The 23,135-nt window shown below is 59.0% G+C and overlaps 1 protein-coding gene across 2 annotated transcripts in view; it reads left to right on the forward strand.

The window, feature by feature from the left end:
• Positions 1-6,072: 6,072 nt before the first annotated feature.
• The window catches only part of FAM222A (family with sequence similarity 222 member A), a 54,867-nt gene continuing 37,804 nt past the window's right edge, over positions 6,073-23,135 (forward strand). The window contains exon 1 of one of the 2 annotated variants that reach the window (XM_004429880.3): positions 6,073-6,404. Coding sequence is in view for 1 of the 2 variants with exons in the window: in XM_087424084.1 (XP_087280210.1) it covers positions 6,624-6,670 (47 nt within the window). In the remaining variant the exon portion in view is untranslated. Of the gene's footprint in view, positions 6,671-23,135 lie in introns of both variants that reach the window. The other variant, XM_087424084.1, reaches the window with a different exon arrangement.

A 23,135-nucleotide genomic window follows, 5' to 3' on the forward strand; every position in this document is an offset into this window, starting at 1 on the left:
TGGGGATGCTGATCAAAGCGTCCTGACTCCCAGTCCAGGGCTCTTTCAAACTCCACGCATAGGCATAGCCCCATGCTGCTAGTTCCCCAACAGCCAACCCCAGACTCTAGCAGACATCACTATTCCATGGCCGCACAGCCACTCTTTCCCTTCTGAGCCTGGGTGCAGCCTCAGAATCCTACTCAACACAGAGTTGGGGTTGGAGATGAGACTCATAGGGAACTGTGTGACCCCAAAGGGCTCTGGGTTCAAGTCCCACCTCTGGTCCAAACTTACTGCATGACTTTGGGCAACTGCCTTCCCCTTTCTGGGCCTCCTGACCCCCAGGGGTGAAACCAGGGGGGCATTTATTGGTTCCCAGATTCTCTGAGGGGTCTCCTAGGTGGAAGGGACCCCCACCACCTCATAGTTCCTGTCCCAACAACCCAGACCCCTTGAACCCTCCCCAACTCCATCAACAAATATTGACATCAAACCTCCTATGTGTCCGTTGACAATGCAAGGTGCTGGGAACACTGCAGTGTCCCCAGCTCTCTCCCAGAGCTGACAATCTGGACAGGGAGACAGAAAATAAACCCAGTCAACCCATATGTGCTTGGGGAATTGCTGACAGTAATAAGTGCTGGGAAGCAAAAAGCAAAAAGGAGGCGCTCTGGGGAGAATAACGGCAGATGGGGTAGTCAGGGAGGGCTTCTCTGAGGAGGTGACATTTGAGCTAGTCGTAAAGTACGATAAGGACCTAGCTGTGCAAAGAGCAGAAGGAAGAGTGTTCCGGGCAGAGGGAGCAGCTTGTGGAAAGGTCTTGAGGTGGGAAACGGTTTGGCACCTTCAAGCAACCAAGAGGAGGCCAAAGTGGCTAGACGGGAGTGAGGGTGGGGTGTGGTCAGGGAGCTTAGCAGGGGCCAGTCCCGGAGGCACCTGGGGCTCCTCAGCCCCCTCCTCTGGCCTCCTTACCCCATCCCCCTAGCTGTGCCCCAGAGAGAAGCTCCAGGTACGGGGCGGGGGGGGGGGGGGGCAGGGCCGGGTGAATAACAAGGTTACACGTGCTGCTTCTTTCCCCTTTTCTCCAGGAGGAGCGTAAAGAGCTCTTTCTTTCCTGCTTATTAATAGCTCTGATTAAATTATCTCTGGAAAGCCTACGTGGTGTGCACCGATGGGGGCTCAGCTCCCTCCAGGCTCTGGCCTAGATTACAGCAACCAGGGCAGGTGAGGCGATGGGGGCTGGGGAGGGAGGCTGGGGCAGGCCTGCTCCCCCACCAGCATAAGGCCTCAGTCTCTGCCTCCTGGCCTCCTTCCCCAGCCCCAGCTCGGCCCCTGACCCACCTTCACTCTAGCGACAGTCACAGCTCCCTCACTGGGGACAAGAAGCCTTTGCACTGGCAGTTCCCTCTGCCAGGAGCGCTCTTCCCTCACCTCCCCCCTTGGCTACTTCCTACTCATGAGGGCAGCCATCAGCCTCCCCACCATCACCAGCCCACTGGCTGGGTCAGGGGCCTGCTCTGTGCTTTTCCCTCCCTGTTGGATGCTAACTGCTAGCTGCCTTCTCTGGCCCCCACGAAACTTGAATTCCATGAGACCACGGACTGTGTCTGGGTCACCACTGAATCCCCAGTGGCTGGTGCAGGGCAGGTCCTTAGGAAATGATGAATGAATGAGCAGAGTTGAAGGGGGCATGATCAGGCCTCAGCGAGTGAGGGCACGATTAACCTTATATACGTGGAGGGGTGGGAGGGAAAGTTCCACGTTCCAGGCCCCTTGAGCGCTGCCTATGTGGCAATTAAACCCGTTTTACAGATGGGGGAAACTGAGGCACAGAGCAGATGAGTCACATGGCTAGTAATCTGAAGAGTCAGGATTCAAACTCAGTCAGTCTGATCCCACTCCCTCCTCCTCTCCCTGCCCCCGCCTACAAGAAAACAAAACAAAAAGCTGGGCCATGTTCATTCACTCGGAGATTAATTTAACAAACCTTTATTGCCAGGCCTGTGCTAGGGATAAAGCAGTTCGCATGCAGCCCCTGCCCTCACAGAGCCCTCAGGTTGGTGGGGAAGACTGACAAATAAGCGGGCCATTGTAACACAGACTAGGTACCTCTGTGAAGGCGGAAGCACTCCAGCCTGGAGGATGGTAGTCAGGGAAGGCTTCCCAGAGGAGGTGGCAGCACCCTAGGTGAAATCTGAAGGAGAAGCAAGAGTTAACTACCTGCAGGAAGAATATTCTAGGTAGAGGGAACAGCATGGGCAAAGACCTGGAGGCTAGAGAGACATGTGGGAGGATGTGCAGGTATTTCCGCCAGGCTGGTATGTAGGGGGCATACAGGGGCAGTGAGGAATGAGGTGCTCTCTGCCCCCCAGCCCCCTCGGGGCCTCTTGGACCCCAGGCTGGAGCCAGCGTTCAGGAGCTGGCCCGCCTGGTGGTTCTGTGGACCGTGGCAAATATATCCTGACACTGACCACATTCACATAATGCAGTTACCGGACATGACCAAGAGCAAGGGCAGGCTGGACAGAGGCTGGGGGCTGGGGGGCACTGGCATGTGGGCCTGACCTCAGGGAGGTGGGCATGTGAGGAGTGGTGGTGTGGGGTGGTGGGCACTATTAATGGGGGGTGGGCATAAGTGAAGGCCCAAGGCTGAGCATCTATGGGGGGCGTTCACCTGGCTGGGGGGGTGTGAGCGGCAGGTGGAGGACTGAGCTCTTCACCTATGCAGCTACCTCCGAGCGTGCTGCGGCCTGAAATCCCGCCATTAGCACGGCTCACAGACCTTCGGAGACCTTCCAGCCCCCGGGCTGCACGTTGGAATCACGCGGAGATACTGAGGGGGCGGGGTTATGCCAGCTCCATAGAGTCTGATTGGCAGGGCCGGGTTATGAGCCCCACCCTCATTTTACAGCAGAGGAAACTGAGGTCCAGAGACGAGGAGAAACTTGCCCTCAAGGTCATACCCAGTCAATTAGTGGCTGGCACAGGGTGCAATACATCAAGGTCAGAGGCTCTGGTGTTTCTAACCCCAGTCTGTCACTGCGTGACCTTGTGCAAGTCACGTGGCCTCCCTCGTGTGTGAGATGTGGATAATAACCGAATAGACCTCACAGGGTTGCTGTGAGGGTAAAAGGAGGTAGAAATATGTGATATAAATAGCACTGCGCAGGAGGCCGGCACATAGTAGGTGTCAAGTCACTGTATCCTACAAGGGAAAAAAGTCCCAAACTTTGGAGAGGTGGTGGTGTGGCCCCGGTGCCTTCTTCACCCCTTCCCGCCCTCTCTTTCTCCCCAGGGTTTTGGTTGTCGCTGTCCCTCGCCCTGCGCCTGGCAGGAGTTCGGCCACGCATTCTCCCCACCTGTCCACGCCCCGGGTGCCTCCAGCGCGTCGCCCCGGCAACCCGCCCTGACGTCACTGGCAGCTCAGGCGGCTGACCCCGAGCCGAAGCAGCTGGCGGCCGGATCAAGTTTCCAGGTAAATCCCTACCCCCACCCCAACTCCCGGGGGTTGGGTGGGGCGGCCGGGGACAAACAGAGCGGCGCGCCGAGGCCGGCAGCTGCTGGAAATGGCGCGCTTGGCGGCCGCTCGGCGGCGTGAAACAGGGCCAGCTCCTGCCCTAGATAAGGCGGCGGGTGGCCTACTTGGGCCGGCCCTGGGGCTCCCCGCGGGCGCCTCTCCCGGGCTCTGGGTAGCGGTGACGTAGGCTAGGGCCCAGCTATAATCGGGTCCGAGTACATTCACCAGGGTCTCCAAAGCCCTCTACCTCTGGATGACCGTAGCTGGCACTTACTGAGCACTTGCTGTGTTCTGAGCCTTTTCCACGGAATAACTCACCACAACTCTGTAAGGTAAGAATTATGATACCCAGACAAGAAACTGGGCACAGAGCCACGAAGATAAATGTCCAAGGCCAACAGCTAGCAAGGACAGAGCTGGAATGCCCCCCAGGTTCCATGGGACTCTGAGGATCACAGGGACATAGCCTGAGCCTGAGTTCTGGCTGCTGCTTTGCATTTCTGTAGGGATCCTGAGGTCTTACCTGGAAAACTGGCTGCCCAACTTGCTGTGTGATGGACGCACAGCACCTGAGGGAACTGTCCCTCCCAGCACTCAGTTTCTCCAGCTGTGAAATGGGACTGCTAAACGGCCACCCACGGGCTATCAGGCAGACCAAATGAGAACCTGTGAAGCTGCTTAGAAAGTAAAAGGCAAGGTGCAGCATAGTTTGATGGATTTGAAATTTGGACCCCAGGTGATACTCTGCCTCAGTTTCCCCATCTGTTAAGTGGGGGAGAATACCAATGCCTGCCTCCCATGTATGTGGTGTGGATTCCATGAGATGGAGCTTTCAAAGAGCTCAGCACCTGCCTGGGTATATAGTTAGTGCTCCACAGATCTCAACTGTGATGCCAAAATCCAGTCTCTGCCAAAAATATGCCTGGGGGCAAAACAGGACAGAATGTCACCTTACATCTCTTAACCTCAATTTCCCCTTTAAGTTGGGAGTATAATAATAGTACCTACCATATCAGTTTTCTCATCTGTAAAATGGAGGTGATAATAACACCTACCTCACAGGGTTGTCCTGAGGATTAAAGCACTTCCTTATATGTTAGCTTCTGTTATTAGTTTCATTATTTTTTTTTAAAGATTTGCCCTGAGCTAACATCTGTTGCCAATCTTCCTCTTTTTTTTTTCCTCCCCAAAGCCTCAGTACATGGTGGTATGTCTTAGTTGTAAGTCATTCTAGTTCTTCTATGTGAGCCACCGCCACAGCATGGCAACTGACAGGTGGCGTGGTTCCACCACTGGGAAGCAAACCGAGCCTCGCAAGCAGTGAGCGCTGAAATTTAACCACCAGGCCATGAGGGCTGGCTCCTGTTTTCATCATTTTTAACAAATTCCTCAAAGGGTTTTTTTCCAAGATTAAATGAAACAATGCAGATAATGCAGTTAGCACAATGCCTTGTCCCAAATATGTGCTCAATAAATGATACTGGTTTTTTCACTCCTGCTTCCCGACAAAGGGACTACAAGTACCAGCATGCCCTGCGCCCCCAGTCAGGGCCCCCTCCGCCTGGCGGCGGCGCGCTGCATGCCGGGAGTTGCAGTCCTCGAGAGGCAGATCCCGCCTCGCCCCAGCTTGGGGGAGAGGGTTGGAGAGCCGCCCTGCCGGCCTTTGAATTTTGCCGCGAAAAGCGCGCGTGGTGGCCCCCGGCCCCGCCCCCCGCAGGACGCGGCGCCGCGTCACCCTGGTAACCGCCTCTCGGCCGCCGCTGATTGGGCCGGACCGCAGGGGGCGGGCGGGGGGCGAGACGCTGCAGCCGCTGCCGGCGCTCGCGCCTGTCAGTCGGGCCGGAGCGGAGCAGCGGGCAGGACGGCCAGGCCGGCGGCTCCGCGGAGAGGCTGCGCGCGCCTGCCGGGGGAGGTGAAGAGCCGGGCCCGCCGCCTGCGGGGCGCGGCGCGCGGCACCCGGGCCTGAGGCGAGGCGAGGCGAGGCGAGGCGCCGGCGCGCGCCAGGCGGCGCGAGGCGGAGGCACCGGGAGCCCTCGCGCGCCGCCCGGGGCCATGGGCGCGTGAGAGCCCGGCGCGCGCCGCCCCTGCTGCAGCTCGCGAGCTCGCACGCACGGTGCACCGTCCTCCGGGCCGTCCCCACGTTGGCCCTGCGCCACCCGGACCGGTTATTTCTCGGCGCCGAGGCCCCCGGGGCTGCATCCGAGGCTCCGCCGCCCGCTGCCGCCGCCGCGGCTGCCGCTGCTCTCCGCCTTCCCCTCCCCCCACACCCGGGGCTCGGAGCAAGAGGAGGAGGGGCCGGTGCATTCTCGCCGCCACTCTTTGCAACCTGCGGGGGCCGGTGCATGCCCGGCGAGGAGCCGAGGCCGCCGCAGGTGCGTGCAACCCCGGAGGAGACGACCTCCCCACCCTCGGGCGGACCAGGAGGCTGCAAGCCGCGGGCAGGCGGTCGAGCAAGAGGAAGCAACAAAGCCAGGCTGCAGCTGGGGCCGGCGAGAGGGGCCGCAGCCACCGGGCTCCTGGCGCGGGCGCAGAGGGCGCCCCGGGGAGCAGCGCGGGCCGAGCTGCAGCCCTGAGCGGGACCCCGAGGGGAGGCGCAGCGCCGCCCGCCGGACGCGGTGAGCACAGACCCTGGCGAGGATGCACCGCCTGAGCGCCCGCGCGGCCCAGGTCCCGGGCGGGCACGACCCCCGCTGAGCAGAGAGACCCCCCACTCCCGACTTCGGACAGCGCGGGCCGGCGCCTGGATCGCCCTTACCGACAGCGTTCCTTCCTACCTGGAGAGTGGCATCGGCCCCCAAGGGGGACTTCCTCAGGCAGCCTCTGCCACCTCTGCATGGCTGCCACCCGGCGAGCGCAGAGTCGTCGCCGCTGAGACCTGGTGCCCTTCGGCGGCCTGGCTCATCCGGTGAGTTCCGCGGGGTGGGGTTCCGGGCTGCAGCTGGGGGCACCCCCTGGCGTCGGGGCAGCCCGGATTGGAAATAAAAGGGCCTTGAGCTGTTGCGGATCCTGAAGCAGAGGTGCCTCTTGACTGCCCCTTTCCCTCCCACACACAACTTGTCTGGACCGGCCGGAGTGGAGATTGGGGGCCCTTTGTGGACACTCTGCGGAGCCCTGGGCGGGGCGGATGCCAAAGAGGAAAGGTCACCCCACCCCTACAGCCAACAGACAAAGGTAGCAGCTCTATCATCTGAAAATTCCCCAAGAACTCTTATGTTTTGAAGGGGTTGGAGGGGCACCCGGGATGGGACAGCTCGAGGTTCTCCTAAGTAGTCTCTGAGATCTTAAAGGGACATCAGCTCAGAAGGGATTGTGGAGTCCCGGCCAGGCAGGTGGCTGCCTTTGAGGATTATGCCCTCTGAGGCTAGACCGTAGCAGGGCCCCCTTACAGCCCGCGTTCCTACAAAAAACTCGCAGGGAGAGAGGGTTCCCCAGTGGGGCCGCGGCGTGACGTCACTGCCAGGCCTCTGACGTCACTGGGGTTGCCGTGGAGACGCGACTTGCCTTGACCCAAGGCCGAAGGGGGCGGGGCCATGGTAACCAGGGGCGGGGCTGGATGCCTTTGGGTAGTGGAGGGGTGTAGGTAGACTCCCCCCACCCCCAACTGCAGTCCTCTGACCTAAATCCCCAGCGCCCCGTGAGGTGGGGGAGGGAGGCAGTGCCAGCTGTCCCTGCTGATGCTCCTCCCCCCAGGGACAGGTGTTCAGCTTTGCCCGTGCAGCCTGGCAGTGCCTGGGGGCTCAGGAATCCCAAACAGAGAAACTTTCTGCTTTCAAAAGGAATGTGATGGAGGAGACCTCCCTGAATCCCACGGTATGCCCAGCCAGCAGGCTGAAGTTCCCAGGGTCCCCAGAGAGATGTGGGCCCCCTGCCTTAAAACAGGCTACTTCTGCTCAGGAAAATGTGGGTGCCCCACCCCCAGCCAGGGAAGGCGCAAAGGAGTTGCTGCTGCTGCCACTCAGGTCCAGGGGTCCTCTGCTTTCAACACCAAGATGAGGGGCCTTGGCCGAGCCTGCAGTCCTGATTGCCCCGCTCCGCTTTTGGTGTTGAAGATGATTTTGACATGCACAGTTGGTGCTCATTAAATGAATGGAGGGCAAGTCAGGCCCATCAGTGCCAAGGTCTGAATAAAGCGCGTCTCTGCCAGGGGCCAGCTTTGATGGGGGTCGGGCACCAGCCCTCTCTCCTCCACCACACTCCAGCACTGGCCCTGTGCCCTGTGAAAGCCCAGAGAACCCCCAGCCAGCATCCTGCTCCTGGCTCTTGGATTCCTCTGCTAAGTTGCTTCCAGCAAGTGCTGCCAGTGTCGGATGGGGTGAAACTGCTGTGATCACGTTTCTAGGAGAAGGTTGGAGGATGTGTCATTGCTTCAGCTGCGTGGGGTGAGAGCAGAGAGGAGTGTGGAGGGGTCATTAGGAGAAGCCAGGCCCCGGTCTCTCTGCAGCCAGCATTTGTTCTGTTCTCTTACTGGGCTCTCTAGCTAGATTAACAGGTCAATAAATATCAGTGGAGCCGCTTTTGGGGGTTTGGCAGGGAGATGATATTTCCAGCTGAAATGGTGTCGTTAAACACACAGACTTCCAAGGACAGAGGAGCAACAGCAGATGGGGGGAAAGTGGGAGAGGTGGGCAGAAGGGCTGTTTGCGCTGCCTCTCGAAGCTTCCCAGTTTAGAAACAAACTCAGGGTGCGCGCCAGAGATCCACAAACACAGGCAGTTGGAGGTCCTCCGTGGAGTATTTACACTTCCACAGCCAAGGCGGAGGGAAAGGCTGTCAGAATTGGGCATTTCCTTCTGTTTCCTTCCCTGGGCTTGGCAGTAGCACCGAGCGCCGAGAAGGAGGGAGTGCCAGCTTACCCAGCATCTCTCTACGTGCCAGGCATTTCATTGGATCTCCGTGACTCCTTGCAGTGGCTCATGTGCTGGGGCCATTTTACAGATGAAGAAACTGAGGCTCAAACAGAGGACGTGACAGGCTACAGGTGCTCAGCCAGGCAGCCGCAGAGGTTTGGCTCTGAACTGCCGTGGCTCCAGAGTCCCCAGGGCTTCCCACCCCCTTCCATGGATGGAGGGGAGCTACCTCCACTTGTTGGACAGGGTCCCTGCAAGTCAGGGGCTGTTGGCTATGGAGGGAGTCTGTCCTCGCTGAGTGCCTTGCCACACTGAAACCTGGGTCTCAATCCTGCTTTCCCATCACCTACAGGACAGTGTTGAGCGGAGCAGCAACTTTGGTCCTGGCCTTGTGGTCAGCCTGCTCCCCTCACCCCCTGGACCCCTTCCTCCAGCACTGAGGGAAGGAAGGTATGAAACCCGCCGGCCAGGAAAGGTTGAAGGAGCCAGCCCTGGGCTCCTTGTCGTCTGCCCCTCTGGGTTCACTCGGGGAAGGGCTGTGAGGCTGCCCCCAGCCATCCCGGGGACCCTCTTGGAGGGCACTCAGCTGGTGGGGAGGCAAGGATGTAGAGGGGGCCCTTGACCCAGCCAGAGGGTCGGGAAGGGCCCTCCAGGAGGGGTGCCATGTGACTCTCAGAAAGGACAAATAGGGATTCACCAGGCAGAGGGGTGGAAAGAGAGTTCTGGGCAGTGGGAGTGGCCATGTAGGGGCCTGTGAGTGCTGGGGTGTGCTGAATGAGCAGCAGGGGTGGCCCCGGGTGGGGGGGGGGACTGTGTCCTGGAGGTTTAGGTGGATGGGGGAGGTTTAAGCAGGGGAGAGGATCCAGTTAGGGCTCCCTGGATGGGGACGGTGACCTGGACATCCCTTCTGGTCAGAGTGGGGGGGGCCTTCTCAGTTCTCTGGGCAGTCCCCTCTCTCAGGGTTAGCTCCCTACCCCCAGTAATCCTTATCACTTGTCTAATTCCATGTAAGCTCGCCCCTCCCCTATGCCTTCTGAGCCTCACAGTTGCTCTGGGCCCGTGCTGGGCTGGGCAGCTTAAGCCCCAGTGGTGGGCGGTGGCTCATGATTAAGAGCCAGGCTGTGGAGTGGGTTCACACATGTTGGCTGTGTGACCTTGGGTGAGTAGCTTTGCCTCTCTGAGCCTTCGTTTCGTCATCTGCGAGAAGTCGCTGATAATACCACCCACTGTCCGGGATCCTGGTGAGGATTCAATGAGGTCTTAGCACAGACCGAGGCATACAGTAAGCACTCCATAAACGCACATTCTCGTGGCCACTATTAGCCTCATCCTTAGAACAGGGCCTTGAATGGCTCTCCCAGTCCCTCTTGGAGCCAAAGATCAAAGACCTCCGGGCAGCTCACAGAACCCCACCCTTCCAGCTGCCTCCCTGGGTCTCCCACCCACCTACCCAGGGCACCCCACGTGGTGAGCACACGTTGCATCCGTCCGAGCTCCTGGGAAGCTGGGGCCTGGCCAGGGGGCCCCCTGCCCCCGCCCCCGCCCCCTCCGCCTTCACCAACCGGAGGAAGCGAGCGGAGGAGCTCACATTCATGCACCGTAATTCAATCAGGCGGCGATTCCTCTGGGCTCGGCGCGGGGGTGAGAGCCAGGAGGCGCGCACAAAAGGGCCGCTTTATTAGCTCCCGCGGGCCGGGAATTGCCGCGCTCCCCCGGCGGCGGCCGGAGCCGCCTTTATTGTGTTAACCCATTTGCGTGTCAAGAGCTATTGTGCGCTTTCTCCGCCGGTGCGGGGCGGGCTGCGGAGGAGGGCGCGCCGGCCGGTCACCTCCGCGGGCGCCGCCCGCCGCCCTGATTGGTTGCTAAGTGATTTGCATCCAAGGTAATCACTTTTATCTCAGAAGGATGTCGACTATAATTATAAGCTACTGACATCTTTTGAAATCTGCCTAATGACTATTTTAGTCTGCAAGGGCTGGGGGTGGGGAGGGGGATTCTGGAGGCTGGGGGTTGGGGAGGCTGGAAGGATGGATTCCTTCCACCTGGACCGTTGATTCGTTAGTTGAGAAATATCTGAGAGCCTACTGCGTGCCTCGAACAAAAGACAGGTCGCAGAGATGTTGCATTGCTGTGGGCGGAGTTAGTACCATTTCAGAGATGGAGAAATGGAGGCCCTGGGGAATGAGCCGCCTGCCCAGAATCACACACCCATTAAGTGGTGGGAACCTGAGTCTCTCCTACCCCCAAATTCATGTGCTGGCCACTCGAGTGGGGTGCAGATGGAGATGATAACGGTAACCATTCCTGGGTGGCGGTCACCTGCCTGGTACCTCCCAGAGTTTATGTCATAGCCTAAGAAATGTGGGTGCTGTCACTACTCCCATACCAAGGAGGAAACAGGCACAGAGAGGTTACATCACTGCCCAGGGTCACACAGCCAGGAAGTGGCGGAAGTCTGAGGTCTGTTGATGGCCAGAAGTGGGGGTGCAGTGTGGGCAGTGAGAAGAGGGTGAAAGGGCAAGCCTGGGTTCCAGCTCCCCCCTCCCCCATCGCCTTGTGGTTCCACTCAGTGAACACCGGCCTCAGCCTGGGCGAGGGCACCTGCTGGCTACTGTCTGGGTGGAGAGCTCTAAGGGGTCAGATGGCCCACAGCCTCCATGGGGGTAAGATGAGTCTGCAACTAATTCAGATGCCGGACAGAGCCGGAGCAGGGCTGGAGGAGAGACGCTGGGGAGGGAAGAACTGCGGCTGGTAGGCGAGGGCCTCCTGATGGAGGGGGCCTGTACTCTGGGCCCTGAGGACTGGGTGGATCTGCCCAACATGGAGTGAATGGGGATGTCGCTGGCAGAGGGAGTTTGAGAACCAAGGGGCATGACCAGGAAGGGCAAGGGGAGCTTATAAGAGCAGAGGTAAAAGGAGGGTGTGCAGGGCCTCGAGAGCTGAGCTAAGGACCCAGCGTGTCCAGAGGAAGAGCAGGCAGAAGCCAGTGCAGGTGTCCGGGAGGAGGGGTGCCATATGATCTGGGGGCCCTTGGGGGCCCTAAGGTTAATCCGACAACCTTTGCAGGGGCTTGGGAGTCGCAGATTGGGATGGAACCTCAGCTCCTGCACTCTCACTGGCTGTGTGTCCTCAGGCAAGTCACTCTACCTCTCTGGGCCCCACTTTCCTCATCTGTTCAAGGGAGTAATAGCAGTTTTCTCACACGCTTTTGGGTGGGATGAGCATGAGTGCGCGGAGTGCTCGGGTGGGCTCCGCTGAGCCCTTCAGAGCTGGGTGGGCTCAGGCACAGGCCCCAGCCAGTCGTCCTGGCCCCGCAGCAAATCAGCATCCCAGCCACAGCAGCTGTTTGGAGCCCTGGGAGCCCCTGCCATTGTGCAGAGGGCAGAGGGGACAAAGGCCTGGGAGGTCAGGGGGTAAGGCCCAGGCTGGCTGTGAACAGGCTCCTGGGGATGGGGACTTAATGACGCAGAACTTAATGACCCAGAGTCTGTGGAGAGGGGCACCTCCCTCGGAGGAGGAGGAGGAGGAGGGAGGTCCAGCCGCCAGCTGGCTGCTCCAGGATTCACTGCCAAGGCAGGGGCAGCTGCCCGCAGGGTCCAGGCCTGCGCTTGGCACGGGGGGAGGCAGAGGTGGCAGGGCCTCCTGGCCTGCAGGCTCCAGGCCTGAATGTGGGGCTTGGCCCTGCCCCTCAGCATCTGCGTGACCTCAGTCTCCTTATCTGTCAGATGGGCCAGGCGTCCACTTGGAAGGCAGCTGTGAGGCTTGGCAGGAACTGATAGCAAGCGGGCAGTAAACAGGAACTGCTATTTTTGCTCTTTATTTATCCGTTCATTCAGAGAGATTCACTGCTCCGTGCCAGGCTCCCTGCCAGGGGCTGGGGATGCAAAGATGAATAAGCCTGGTTGCCTTGAAAGGTGCTGAAGCCTCCGACACACCATCACAGGACAGTGGGTTAATCGCCACAATACGGGAATTCACAGTGTGCAGGCACTGTACCAGGAGCGGGGGGATGCAGCAGTGAACAAGCCAGGTGTGGCCCATGCCCCCTGGGGCCCCCAGTCTCTCAAAGCACGCTAGGAAGTCAGAGGTGGAAACTGTTCCACCTGGGGTAGCCAGGGAGGGCTCCCTGGAGGAGGCGGCACTTTTGATTGCTGGCTTTGGGGACTTCTAAACACCTTTGCCTATTATGGAATCACAGGACACTGTTGGCGTCTGCTGTGTGCCAGACTGAGCTCCCTCCTTTGGCATTTTGTTGCCTCATTTAATGCTCCTATGGTTCTGGGAAGGGTGTTTTTATCCTTGTTGTGTAAATGAAGAAACTGAGGCTCAGCAAGGTGAAGCGACAGCCTGGGGCTACATGGCAGGTCAATAGAATCTCTTTTGTTATCCATGCAAGCTTTTGCTTGTCCTCTGCCTGTGAGGCCGCTGGGCAGGGTGGGACTGTCACGAGAGGATCCTTGGGTAGGAGCTGAGGGGACCCAGTTCTGGGCCATCTGTTGCCTTTTTGAGCCACATGACCCTGAGCAAGTCACCCCACCCCAGCCCGGCCTCAGGTGCGTCCTCTGTAGAATGTCAAGGATGGCAAGTCCCTGGCAGGCCTGGCTTATCTTACACTGCTGTGCCCTTGACAGACATCACCAATCAATTGCCGCCCTCTTCCCCTGCTGAGTTCTTCCCCTGACCTTGGATTCTTTCCAGGGCTCTTGGCAGGCAGCACCAATCAATCAGCAGGGCTTGAGCTGAAGCCCACTTGCCTGCCTGGCCTTGATGAGCTCAGGGGTCCCTCTCGCCCGTCTTTGTGTGGTTCAGAGGACCAGGGTACCAGAGTGAAGGATTTCTGGGGGATCTTCTCTGAGGTTATGGGTTATTCTTCAGCCATGAGAGCCGTTGAGGTGTGGAGTCCATTACCTTCCTCCATCTCCCAGAGAGACCCAAGTCCCCATCCTTGCAGTGCGGCTGCTCCGGGCGGATTCTGGATGCATTCAGTCTGGATGATAACAGTGTTTACTGAGCTCTTCGTGAGAGCTAGGTCGTCATGGGCACCCTCTCATTCATCATTCTACAGATCACCTGTAGCGTGCCTCTCAGCACCTCTAGGAAGAGGTCTTAACCCATTTTAGAGGTGAGAAAACCAAGGCTCAGAGCTGTTGAGCAGAGTAGAGTCATGCCCTCACTGAGTGGCTGAGCTAGCATTCAAACCCAGGTCTCGAAGTCCACAGCCTGGGGCAGAGAGGGCAGCCTTCCTGGAGGAGGTGTCATTAAAGGCCAAGGCCTTAAAGCCTGGTGGGCTTCTGACAGGCAGGGCTGAGCTGTCTAGGAAAGGGAAGGGGGCCCTTTGAGGTGGAGGGAACAGCATGAGAAGCAGCTCAGAGGCAGGCAGGCAAGAGTGTTTAGATTGAGGGACTAGTATGTGGCTGGACTGTGGAGAGAGGGGGCTGTGGAGGGAGCAGGGGTGGTCTTGGCGTTTGGACTTTGCCCTCCAATAGCAGGGAACTATGGCAGCTCTTTGAGCAGAGAAATGATCCAGTCCCCGTCTAAGTGTATTTATTCAACATCTCCATGAACCCAGGCTGAGGTCAGCGGGTGCTGGGGGCTACCTCTGGTCCACTGGAAGCTTTAGCAGAGAACAGTGCCTGGGACATAGTAGGTAGGCATCCAAGAAATGTTTGTTGAATGAATAAATGAATGAAAGCTTGCTGGGCTGAAATGCTCCTGACCTCCGCATAGGCCCCGCTGCAAGGACAGAGGCCAGAGTCCCTCCCTCCAGGAAAAGTTGAGCACCAGACCTGGGGGTGGGGGCCGGGGGAGGGAGCCGGGCAGGTTCCTGGGGCAGGGGCTTCCCTCCCAGCACTCCCAGCCCTGCTGCCAGTCCCCAAGACCCCTCCTAGACCTTCCCGCAGGGCAGCCGGCCGTGCCTGGCAGGCAGCCTGGACCCAGTGCTCGCGGGGATAAAAGATGAAGGTTCGCGACCATTTTTTAACTCAATAAAGGGAGAGACAAGCCGCAAGCTGCAGGCCCGAGATATAATTAGTTCGCAGCAGTGGCGCTTTCTTGATTTAGCTTCTCAGAGAACAAGACAAGGATGTTATACCCAATTAGCAGTAACATCCAGTCGGAGCCTCAATAGGTAAGATAACAAGCTATTTTTATGACTTTTCTTTCCCAGCGTGGAGGGGGCGGGGGGAAGGACTATCAGGGCCTTATTTCTTTTCATCAGGGAACAATTATTAGCGATCTCAGGATTTCCCAAAGCCAAATGATGCATTTGTTAACCCAAACAAGCAAGCGTCCCAGGGTGGCAGCTAGGGTGGCAGGCTGGCGTTTGAGGCCAGGAGTGGTGAAGGGGAGCAGGCCCCTCGCCCCCATTCTAGAAGCCCTCTGAAAAGGCTTCCAAATGCAGAGAGTCTGTTGGTTTGTCAAGGGACGCCCAGGCCCTTGCGATATTCTCAGTGCCTGCCTTGATTTCCCCACCTGCTTCGAAGAGGCATAAGGAGGCTGGGCCAGTTCCCCTGGGGATGAGGAAGGAGCCAGTTCGGGCCCCTGGCAGCTCTTTGTGGCTCCACTCTAGATCTTTCTGCCGACTGGGCCAGAAGTCCTGGCTCCTCAGCCTTGAACCTGCCACTGCCCTCTGCCTGCTGGACCCCCATTATGGCTCGCAGTGCCCCACCACCCTCCTGCCTGTCCCAGCCCCGGTTTCTGGCAGGGGCCGAGTGGTGATCAGCCCCACTCTCTCCACCCTCATTGCCCCTGCAGCCAGGGCACCCAGCACTGGCCAAGTCTCTGGTGGGCAGGGAAGCTCTGCCAAGCCCCACCCCAGCTGCCTGGCCACACTCCGACTCCTGGCGAGGGCTGGGGATGCCCGGAGGGGGAGCTGGCATGGCTGTCCTGACACCCCATCGGGCCTCAAGCCCAGAGCAGGTTCCTGGCCTCCGCCCATCCTGCCGAATCTGGCCCCACCCTGCCTCGAGTCCCAGCTCCCTGTCAGTGTGGAGCCCCACGCTTGCGGTTCAGACGACTGACAAATCCAGCCATGCAAAGTGGGAGTTTAATTGCAAACAGTTTTTATGGATCATGGGCCCATCTGTGCCACCATATGCAAAAGGAAAAAAAAATCCCCATTTAAAAAAATATTTTCTCCCTGCCCCACCCCCCAGACTGACTCCAAAGAAACAGTTGCCAAAGTTTTTCTAGCTGAAGCCAAGCTCGGAGCTGGGACCCATCCTGGGGGCTTCCAGCAGGTGGGCCTGGCAAAGTCGGGGCCAGGTGGGGCAGGGGTGAGAGGGCCCCCTGGGGCCTGACTGCTGAGAGGAGGTACGGCCTCTGCAAACTGCCAGCAGTTCCTGAACCCACTGGATTCTTTTGCAGCTCCGGGCCTTTGCACGTGCCATGCAGCTGTCCGAGTACCTGGCGGCCTTTCCCAGGCAGCTTGCGGATGCTGTTTGCATGGCTCTAGAGCAGGATGTGGCATGGAGTGGGTGCCGCACGGTGTTGATGGAAATGCGGGAATGAGCGGTGTTGTGGGGCCCGCAGATGAGGTACTTCCTCTCCCATTTCTAGTCCAGAAGGATGGGGCTGCCCAGGCCTCACAGGCTCCCTTCTTCCCAGTGGTCCAGGCCTCCTGCCATGGTGCCCGGCCTGGCAGATGTGCCTCACCCAAGGAGTGAACCCTCCCCACGCCCTCAGAAAGGGCTCCCACCCAGGGCCTGAGTGGGCTGGTCGTCGGGGTTCTGAGGAGGACCCCCTCTGCCAGGGATTGATGGCTGGGCCACCTCGTCCCAGTTGGTGACTTCAGACTCGGTTCTCCCTCTCCGTGCCTGTGTTTTCCTCTGTAGAATGAGGATAAGAAGCGACGGGATCTTGCATATGAAGAGCTGCTGTATCTGTCTGCCGTCTCTCTTCCCTGGGGAGGACCTTTGCTTGGCTCACTGATGTCTCCCCAGGTTCCTGATCAGGATACGTGATGTTTGCTGAATGAATGAGTGAGCGAGTGAGTGAATGAGTGAGTGAGGTACTTGGAGGACTCTCCGGGGAGGGACACTTGGCTTGTCAGAAATTCAGGGTTTTTACACCCTTTCTATTGGAGTCTAGAAACCACTCTGCAACTCGTGGGGATCATGAACTCCGTTCTGCTAATGAGGGAAACGGAGGCTCAGAGAGATCAAGGGACTCTCGCAAGGTCATGCGGCTGGAAGGGGGCCAGAGCTGGGCCTGGAACTGATCCATGCGACTCCAGCTGACTAAGTCCCCGCCCCTCACATTATAGGTGAAGGATAGGCCAGAGTGGGGAAGGGATTTGGCCAAGGTCACACGGCAAGGAAATAGCAGCTGGCGTTTGTGGGGCCTTCCCACCCCCGTTGTAAGATGAGGAAACTGAGGCCCTCAAGCCTCAGAGCCAGGCCAGCAGAGTCCCACTGCTCTTCCGTACCTCCCCTCTCCCCTACCTCTCCCCGGGTCCGCGCCCAGGCACATCGTGCCTGTGGGTTTCCCGGTCAACGTTATAAGCAGGTAGCGTGGCGTGTGCCAGCAGCCAGGCCCCAGGCGGAGGTCCCGGTGCCCAAGGCCTGGTCCTCCGTGCAGCCCTCCCGCAACAGGTGGCAGGGGAAAGTGAGACCCCTGGGACCTGAGCAGTACAAGCTGGCCAGACCCCTGGCAGGAGCCCAGGCCTGCCACCAGGCCGCCCAGCCCCGCCTGGCGGTGATCACCAGCTCCCGTTGTAATCATTAAAACTATTAGAAGGAAACGCTCGCTTGAAGCAAATGTCAGGCACCGAGCTGTGCTTTGTAAACGCTCACAATTAATGCCAATCAGGCCCGGAAGAAAGCCGGCCCGGAATCCTGTCTGTTTCGTCTCATTTGTCAGCTGCTGCTGCTCCGTGTTGCACATTTTCATACAATTGCTATAAACATAAAAGGGGAACTCCACAGTGTTCCCGGGCGCCCGGATGGTGCGCGCCGGCTTAATTACTTGTATTCCGCTGTTCACTTGGCCGCCCCGAGCGGGTGGGAGGGAGAAAGGGGGACTTTGTATGGCAGGGTGAGGGCTCCTGGGGGTCAGCCAGGGAGATGGGTCAGGCTCCAGGCCCAGGTCTCCTGCCCCACCCTCAGCAGGCCCACGGAATGAGGACATCTGTGCAACAAGAAAAAACTGCTAAAATATGTTTGCAAAATCCTCAGGGAGAAAGAGGGGCTCAGAGTCCACCAGACTCGGCTTTGAATCCTGCATCCATCTCCTAGAATGATTCGCTGGCTTTATTGCCCGCCTCCTGCACGCCTGCACTGCTCCACTTGCCAGCGGGGCCTCAGTTTCCCCGTCTGTGAGTTGGGGTAATAGCCCAGTGGTCAGGGTTTCAAGCTTGCTGGGGCCGGGCTCCCGGCTGAGGGCCTCGAGCAGGCTTTTTCCCATTTGGTTGTTGCACAGACCCTTTGAGGGCAGGCGGCCCTTCTCAGCATCAGGGAGCGTGAGGTCAGAGTCCCACCGCTGGGAGCGAAGGAGCCGGGATTGGGACCCGGGTTGCTGGCTCCAGAGCCGTAACCATTGTGCCATCCTCCTGCGCCATCCCAGAGTAGCCGTGGAGTTGAAAGGAGGTGATGCAGGTAAAGTCCCAGCACACAGGAGGTGTTTCATGAACAGCAGCTGCTGTCACCCCACTGCGTGCAGATGGGCCAGGGGCAGTAGGGGGCTCAGACGTTGGCCTGGGGGTCAGCGCCAATACACCAGAACCTTGCTGGCTGGGGAGTGCAGGGTGGAGTGGTCCACAAGGGGCTGCCATCCCCTCCCCCTGCCCAGGGTGCTGGCCTCCAGGCTCCCAGGGTAGGGCTGATGCTTGGCCAAGTTCTAGGAAACCCCTGCCCGCCACTCCTTCCCCAGTTGCCCCTAATCTGGCTCTGAGGTGCTGGGCGCTGATTGCATCCCAGGCCCCACATTGCCTAGCTGAACCCTTCACAGCCCAGAAAGTCGGGCATGTGATCATCATTGTCTCCATTGTACAGGTGAGAAAACCGAGGTCCAAACTGACCTAAGGTTACGTAGCTAGGAGGTGGGGAAGCTGGAGCCAGATTCAAGTTCATCCACTCCAAAGTCTCTTTCATGCCTTCCTAGCCCCCTCCCCATCGGCCTTGCCACCCACTGCGAACCCCCCCCAGGACCCTTGGAGCTCTCGAGCTCCCTGTGTACGGGGTCTTCTGAGGCCAGGCTGGCTCAGCAGGGACACACCGGCCTTTGTGTGGGCTTGGGTAGGCTTGGGCCAGGCGGGGCAGCCAGTGGAATGGGGAGAGGGCGGTGCAGCCCAGCCGGCCAGGGATAAATGCTCGGAGCAGGGAATAGAGGCCCCTTTGTGTGGTGCTCAGTGGGGGAGGAGGTGCTGCCAGCTGCCTCCCTGTGTGACCAGGGAGGCCCGAGCCCTCCACAGAGGTCTGCTGCCACCCCCAGGGGACTGGCCAGGGTGCCTGTCATCTTCTCCCCTGCTGCCATTCTCTCCTTCCACCATTATTTGCCTTCCTCTTGTTTTCTGGGGGCCTCTGGCTGCTCTGGAGCCACAGGTGGCCATTAACCTGGTTTGCTGTGGGCCTACTATGTGCTAGCCCTGGGCTGGGCACTCCACCAACCTCCAGGTAAAGGGCAGTGGTCCCATGTTACGGATGAAGACACTGAGGCTCAGAGAGAACCGGTAACTCACTATCCTCATGCAGCTGGTTATGGAACCAGGATTTGGCCGACTTCAAAGCCTTTGCTTTCCACGGAGTCGCCCTTTGTGCTCTGCTGGTCTCGGGTCCCAGGACCCAGGGCTGCAACTTGAGGTCCCTGCCTCAGTTGCCTGTGTAGCCTCAGGAAGCTGCTGGCCAGCTGTGTTCCCTGGGTGGGCCCCAGGCGTCCATTCCATCCCTCCGTCCTGGCCAGGCTCTGGGCTAGTGGCTGCAGCTTAAGTGGAGACCACACACAGGACCCTGCTGAGGGCTGCCCTACCCATTAAACCTTCTCTGAGCCTTGATCTCGTTAGCTTAAAAATGGGAATGAAATAGAGTCCACTCCCAGGAGCACTGGAGGATGTCGTGCCAAGACTCTGGTAAAGGTGAGAGGACAAGCTCAGGCAGTGGCCGGGTGGCAGGGCTGTGGAGTAACTCTTAGGAGCATATGCATGTTGCAGGGATTGTCTCGTTGGGTCCCTGCTGCAGCCCCATTTTACAGGGAAGCAGGCTGAGGCTCAGATAACTGGAGTGACTTGTCAAGGGTCCCAAGGAGTCCAGAACACAAGGAAGGTTGTTTTCCCGAAGGCCCAGCCCTTAGTCTCTTCCTGCCCGCCCCCTGGCCCATTGGGCAGCTGTCCATTGCAGACACCGACCAAGGCCCTTCTGGGAGCCCAGCCCGATGAGAGGCCCAGAACCGACCACAGGAAGCCCCCAAAGGCCGCTTGGCTTCCTGGCTTCCCACAGCGTATTCTAGCAACCTGGGACCAGCTGGCACCCACCAGGCTGTTCCCCACTCTGTGCCTCCTCTCACGCCAGGGCGCCACTGGGAGCGCCTTTGTTGTCCCCTTCCCCAACACACACACTCATGTGTGCACACACATGCGTTCTCTCCACTCACCTCTTCCCTAAATGCCCCCTGTCCAGTGGGGGCTTGGAGTCCCTCCACTGGGTCTCGGACAAGAGCCCCAAGCCTTTTCACCTCTCTCCCAGCTCTTTCCACAGTGTGGCGCATAGTAGGTCTTCAGTGAAGTCTGAAACAGACATGCAGCCCCGGCCCTCAGGGACCTGGTCCCCGCCTAGCGGGAGAAACAGATACGGATCAGTGACAAGGCTGCCTGTCCTGGGATGGGGTGAAGTGCAGGACACCTGAGGGGCAGGAAGCTCCCACCCCAGCTCTCCCTCCTCTCCCGAAGGGGATGAACACCTCCGAGCCCTCCTATGCACCTGAAATCTCGGCCATCTCCTTTGAGTCCTCCCGAGGCAAGGCGGGGTTGTACAGATGGGACAGGAGGCCCAGGGAGGCAGACAGCTTCTGAGGGCGGAGCCTCGGACCATGGGACCCCAAAACCCGGGCCCTTCTCCAGGGTGGAAAACTCAGGTGTCCGCAGGGGCCACCCAGGTGACGCAGTGAACAAGGCAGCTGCCACTTGCCTCGTGGGAATGTGGGCTCAGTGGTTCCAGAGCTGCCATGTTTTTGTTTTTGTTTTTTTTTCCAAGAGAAACCAGACAATGAGAATTTTAGGTGGAATTTTAGTTTTTCTTTTCTTTTTAATATTGGCAACCATGTCACAGTTTTTTTAACTGCAGCACACAGGGCAAAGAAAAGATGTTTGTGGGCGGGATTTGCACTCTCCAGGGCTGTGGTATTGTCTGGGCGGAGGGTATGATGGGGGGCCCAGTATGTCTCAGCTTCCCCATCCCCAGCCAGCAAGAGCCCCCGGAACCCAGCAGCAGCTCCACACACCCCTTGAGACGCCCCCAGATGCTGCCTTCACTGCCAGAGGCAGGAGGCAGGGCCCGAGCCCCGCGAGGGCACCACCCAAATAGCTATAATCAGCAGCCTCGCCAAGACTTCAAACTCACCCAATTATCCTGCGAGGGGAAAAAAAACACAAAATGAAAACAAATTAACATGTTTGCATAGAAGCTGCTGCAGCAACACACACAGCCGCGTGCACGCACATGCTGGCGCATGCCCCAGCGAGGCTCCGAGACACCACCGCCGCCACCTCCCCAGGCCTGGCACCCACCTGGCGGGCTGGGCTGGGGTGTGCCAGGCTGTGCCCACCGCCCTGGGCCCAGCGACTAGGTCGTTCCTGAACCTGATGGCACTGTCTCAGTCCACCAGCTTCCAGTTTCTGTTCTTTTTTGCAGTGTAATAAACACGTGAATTTCATTGTGTGCCAAAGTTCAGCATCATTGATCTGAACCCCTTTCTTCAGATGGGGAACTGCCCAAGGCTGCACAGCTGGCCAATGGAAGAGCTGGGTTTGAACCCCAGAGCTGGTAGACCAGCTCTAGAGTCCTCTCTGTAACCACCACGCCTGCTCCGTGGCTCCGTCTTGTCTGTGGGTGGTATGCCAAGACCTCAGCCTGGCCTTCAAGGCCCCTTTCCCACCTTAGCCGCTCCAGCCTGTGTCCCGTCTTCTCTCGCACACCCCACCCCAACTGCCGCCCCTGCCCTGCATGCTCCCTCATGCCAACATGCCAAGGGGCTGTGGGTGGGGTGGTGATGTCATGGAGCCAAATGGATATAGGTTCCAATCCCTGACCTGCCAGGGTCACTTTCTGTGCCTCAGTTTCCCGTCCTGGAAGGTTGGGATAATAATAGTCCCTACCTTGGGGAGGTTAGCAGGATTCAGTGAGTGAATGATTACAAAGTTCTACCTCTGGCATCTGCCCGTGGGGTGGGGTTCCTCCACCGGAATGCTCTCATCCCCCACCCCGTACTGTTCAGTTGACCCTACGGGGCCTGGCTCATCAGACTCACTGGGCCCCGGTTGGGTGCCTTTGGGCTCTGTGCCAGGCACTGCCCACGCCCCCAGAGCATGCAGTCAGCAGGTCCAGATGCTCCCTCTTCCAGGAAGCTGCTCCCCCTGGGAGCGACCCCTCTTCTCTGGGCTCCCTCGAAGCTCCTCTGACCTGGGGTTGGAGTTTCAGGGCACGTGCCTCGTCATCCCTGGTGCGTCTGATCCTTCTCCAGGTCCCTGCAGGCTGGCACACAGCAGGTGCCCAGGCAAGGTTTGGCGAATGGAGCCGGCCCCTCTCCCCGCTCTCACCTGGGCGTATTCGGGGCTTGTCCCTGGGAGCTGAAGGATAGACTGTGCTGCAGGGAGTTGGGGTTTGAAAGGTCTTGGAGATCCAGGGCTGCAGATGCCTCCCCAGTCCCCTCCTCCTGCTCTGCGTGACCACGGACCAATCCCTTCACCTCTCTAAGCCCCTAGCTGTCACCTCTGGCCTAGGATGGTGAAAGCTAAGGGTGAACGTGGTGGCACAGCGGGCACCCAGTGGACAGTAGATTTCAAGGAGCTAAGAGGGCAGCAGTGAGAGTGGTCCCTGCCGTTGAGCGAGTGGCTACGCTCAATATACACGTCATCAGGCTTGGTCCTCACCACGGCCAGTGAGGAAGCTGCAGAGTCTAGCCCCAGTTTTTAGGTGGAGAAACTGAGGCCTCAGGGGTCTCAGTGACTTAAGAGAGTCCTGCTGGTAAGTGGCAGAGCCTGGATTTGAACCCAGCAGTCCTGGGTTTGTGCTTCAGCTGTGGTGCTGTTTGGCCGTTCCTGGATGCTGCTGGTCAGGGGCCGAAGGGGGCAGTGCCTCGCAGGTCTGGAGAGTGAGGACGAGTGGGACGCCGTCCTGGGGGTGGTGGGAGAGGGCTAACTTCACTGGCCTCAGGACGCCCCTTTGGCATCAGCCTCCTGGCCTATAGTCATGCCGACCACTCAGGGCATCTACTATGTGCCTGACCTTGGAGTACGAAGAGACTAGAGATGGGTCTGCGAGGCCCCAGGCTCGGCTGCCTCACTGCTGTGCACCCCTGGGCAAGCCACGCAGTCTCTCTGGACCCAGTCGCCTCGCACAGGGCTGTGAAGAGGGTTACAGTAAGATGACATTCAGTACCAGGTGGTTGAGAGCCTGGGAGTCTCACACTCAGGTTCAGACCCCCGCCCTGCCCCTTGGGAGTAGGGTAGGAGCCAGTTCCAGTGGCTGTCGTGGAGCTATGAGTGGCAGCGGGCATGGCTCCCTCCTGCTCACCCCTCTGAGGCTCAGAGAGCAGAAGTTAGGGGCTGGTGGGGTGCAAGAAGTAGAGAGAAGGTTCTGTTT

The sequence above is a fragment of the Ceratotherium simum genome, chromosome 35 (assembly GCF_057802395.1).
Source record: "Ceratotherium simum simum isolate JZ-2026a chromosome 35, ASM5780239v1, whole genome shotgun sequence".
Classification (NCBI taxonomy): Eukaryota; Metazoa; Chordata; class Mammalia; order Perissodactyla; family Rhinocerotidae; genus Ceratotherium; species Ceratotherium simum.